We start from the raw sequence: 3,546 nt of genomic DNA, 5'->3' as shown, positions 1-3,546 counted from the left end.
GAAAATATAAAAGAATAATCAGTTTGAATCCAATGATCACCAGTTGACACTTCCTTCTTCTCGTTAATTAGCACACAAAAAAAGGTAGAAATTGCAACCAAACACATATATAATATTAGTAAGCAAACCGCAAATGACCACCCTCTAATTTAAAATTACTAAATTAAGGTATGTTGCAAAATATTTGTGGGAGATAATCTTCTACTCCCTCTTTCTGTAATAATATTATGTGTCTTGATTTCTAAAAATAGTTAGTATCAAATTATTTGTTATTTTAAAAATTTAAGATTAATTTTTTTTTCATATTTTACCCTTAATATTAATTATTCTTGAAGATTACAAATACTTTAATTATGAATAAGTAATAAATAAATATAAATTATATTTTAAGATATAAATAATAATAAAATAGTCAAAAACTTTTCATATTTAATATTTTTTAAGATACGTATAAAAGAAAATAATAATAAATAGTATGAGATAGCGAGAGTATAATTAGCCTTACCTCTACTTGTTTGATGTCTCTTTCAGCTGATGTTCTCTAGCTAACTGCTTTAATTTGCAGCATAATCTTCATAACAAAGCAAAAGAAAACGCGTTGGCATTTACAGAATATATCCTATTTCTCATCTTCTTCAATTCTTTATGTAAAAATACAGTCCATTAACATTTCTCCACTTAAAATTCTCCATTCTACTAAAGCAGATTCTCAGCAGAATCTTTACCTTATCAGACAATAATCAACGATCAATTATGACAAGCACAGTAGAGAATAACCAAATACCAGCTAAAGCTAAAGAACCAGAACCCCACGAAACATTTCCTACTGCAGCTCCTTCATCAACTTCAGGGTCACAAGATCCATCACCTGATATGGGTCGGGCAAAATTGGGTACCCATATTATGGGACCTCCAGCAGTTCCAATTACACATCCAGACAACCAGAAGGCTGCCTTATGGGGAGCTGATCAGAACCACCGCCATGATTTTCAACCGCAGCCTTACCTTGTGTATTCTCCTGTTCAAAGGCCGAGCAACAACCCTCTTGATCCTGTTGTTCATATCCTCAATTCTTGGAGTAATAGAGCTGAGACCACCGCCCGCAACCTCTGGCATAACCGTGAGTTCTAACTGTTTGTTCAATTGTGTGATTGCCTCATCTAAAATATTACCCCATTCGTTTCAGTTGATGACCTTCTTATTTCCTACTCCTATTCGGTCTGTTAAAAAAATTGATATTTTTCTAAATTTGAAAAGAATTAACTTAATAACAAGCTTTTATAGTCATATATTTATTATGGCAGGTTACGAGTACTAAGGTTCAAAAGTATGTAATTCAAACCATGAGATTGATCTTGTTATTTATTTCTTTCTTCAATTTCGTTTCCAGTCAAAAGGTTCACGTAAAATGAAGTAATTAGTTTTAGAAGACGCACTTTTCCTTCATTCAGTTATATCTGCACATCCTTTTCAAATGCGGGATTGATTCTTTTTCATGTGAAAATTTCTTCTGTAAGAGGTGGCGATGAGACTTATGTTGTCATATCACCTCATCGAAAAGCTTAAACTGCGAGGGATACAGATATTTATTTACTCCTATTTGATTATTGTCTATTTCACCGAGCTATACCAGGCAAATATATGTACAAGTGTTTGATAGATCTAGCCTGTTCTTCATGTTGTAGTGAAAACTGGGCCATCAGTGTCCGAAGCTGCATGTGGAAAGCTTAAATTGACAGCTAAGGCTTTAACAGAGGGAGGATATGAGCCACTATACAAGCAGAATTTTGCTACAGATCCAAATGAGCAGTTGAAGAAAACATTTGCTTGTTACCTATCTACAACAACTGGCCCTGTTGCTGGAACTCTGTATCTGTCATCTACTAAAGTGGCTTTCTGCAGTGATCGTCCCTTATCTTTCGGAGCTCCATATGGACAGGAAGCTTGGAGCTACTATAAGGTAATTAACTCGTGCAAATTTAGACTATAGATTCACTCAATGCCAATACATTATGGGGTACTATGTATTTTTTCTGATGAGTTGTATATTTCTTACTATAAATGAACCAGAAAAGGGTACACTTGTATTAAGTTCTCCTTGAAAGTTCTAACCCTGGGGCAGAGTTAGGTGAAGGTAAATGGTTTAATTGAATCCCTTTCGTCGAAAAATATACTGTGCGAGTAGGGCTATAACGATTAAATTTTTATTATATATAAACTGTTGAATCCTCTAAACACAACAGAATAATCTAGTATAGTGTTAAGGGGGCTCAAAAGTTTCTTTAGCTCTCATGTTTGAATCTCAACTATGACATTTTGGTATTTTGTCGAATCCCTTTGTATAAATTTTAGGCTTGGCTCTGCCACTATCTATGTATGATGCTCATCGGAGATGAAAATGAATAAGAGAAGAAAAACTAAACACAGGGGAGATATACATACAACTGCGTGTTAAAACTACTACTGATGTTGCTCCTTCAGTTAACGAGTGCTTTCGACTTGCATATAGGTTGCAATACCATTGGCAAACATAGGCACTATCAACCCTGTAGTCATGAGAGAAAATCCATCAGAAAGGTACATTCAAATTGTCACCATTGATGGTCATGACTTTTGGTTCATGGGATTAATCAATTTTGAGAAAGCAAAGCATCATCTCCTAGAGACTTTATCAATGTTTAGAGGGCAACCTTTTGGTGGACATGGCAATGTGCCAGTGGCACAATCCGCTGGTAATTACTAGGTAATGAAATCTTCCGCCAGGGACATTTTCTTGGATTACACATTTGTTTTTCAGATTGTCTGTTCCCTTTGTATTCGGAAGAGATATTGATTGTATCATTACTAGTATGTTTCACGACACAGAGATTGGGGTGCTTTATATATGTTCAAGGAAATAACTGTTATGCTTTTTTCTTTTTCTTTTTTTGGGTGGGGGGTGGGGTGGGGGTACATAAATGAGATTGCATTGGGCTGTGGTATGTTATGCTTCTTTCACTATATTGGTTTTATTGCTTTACTTCCGGTCTCAATTATATCGACATATTGTATAAACATTAGAAAAATATATTTACATGCATATGATGAATTTTTCTTGTTTTTATATCCAAAAGCTTGTGGTTGAATTTCCCTGTCTCTCCTTTTTGGTTTTGTCTGGACTTATCAAATTGGGCTGATTTAGGTTGATCAGTTTACTTCAGCCAGTAGGGTGAAAATAACACGGACTAGCCAATTTTTGGATTAATAATTGAAAAATAGTCAGCGTTTACAAAATCAATAAAAAATAACAATTATTTTGCTAAAGCACGGAAAGTACCAGCATATTATGCTGGATTATGGAGCTCTTGCATATATACTTCTAGCATATTATGTTGGAACTCTAGCACATGGAAAGTTCTAGCATAATATGCTGGATTATGGAGCTCCAGCGTATAAACTTTCAGTTTATTATATTGGAATTCCAGCACATTATAAAATTCCAACACATTATGTTGGAATCTCACATGTAAAAAATTCGAACTCCAACATATTATGCTGGAATATTTC

The 3,546-nt window shown here is 34.4% G+C and overlaps 1 protein-coding gene across 1 annotated transcript; it reads left to right on the top strand.

The window, feature by feature from the left end:
• Nucleotides 1-585: 585 nt before the first annotated feature.
• LOC104091166 (GEM-like protein 5) lies at nt 586-3,112 on the top strand. The gene is made up of 3 exons (XM_009596444.4): nt 586-1,120; nt 1,686-1,960; nt 2,510-3,112. Exons 1-3 carry the CDS (start codon nt 754-756, stop codon nt 2,741-2,743), a joined length of 876 nt encoding a protein of 291 aa, XP_009594739.1. The 5' UTR covers nt 586-753; the 3' UTR covers nt 2,744-3,112.
• Nucleotides 3,113-3,546: the final 434 nt, after the last annotated feature.

Source organism: Nicotiana tomentosiformis, chromosome 11 (genome assembly GCF_000390325.3).
Source record: "Nicotiana tomentosiformis chromosome 11, ASM39032v3, whole genome shotgun sequence".
Lineage (NCBI taxonomy): Eukaryota > Viridiplantae > Streptophyta > Magnoliopsida > Solanales > Solanaceae > Nicotiana > Nicotiana tomentosiformis.
This window is presented reverse-complemented; position numbering and strand designations above follow the sequence as displayed.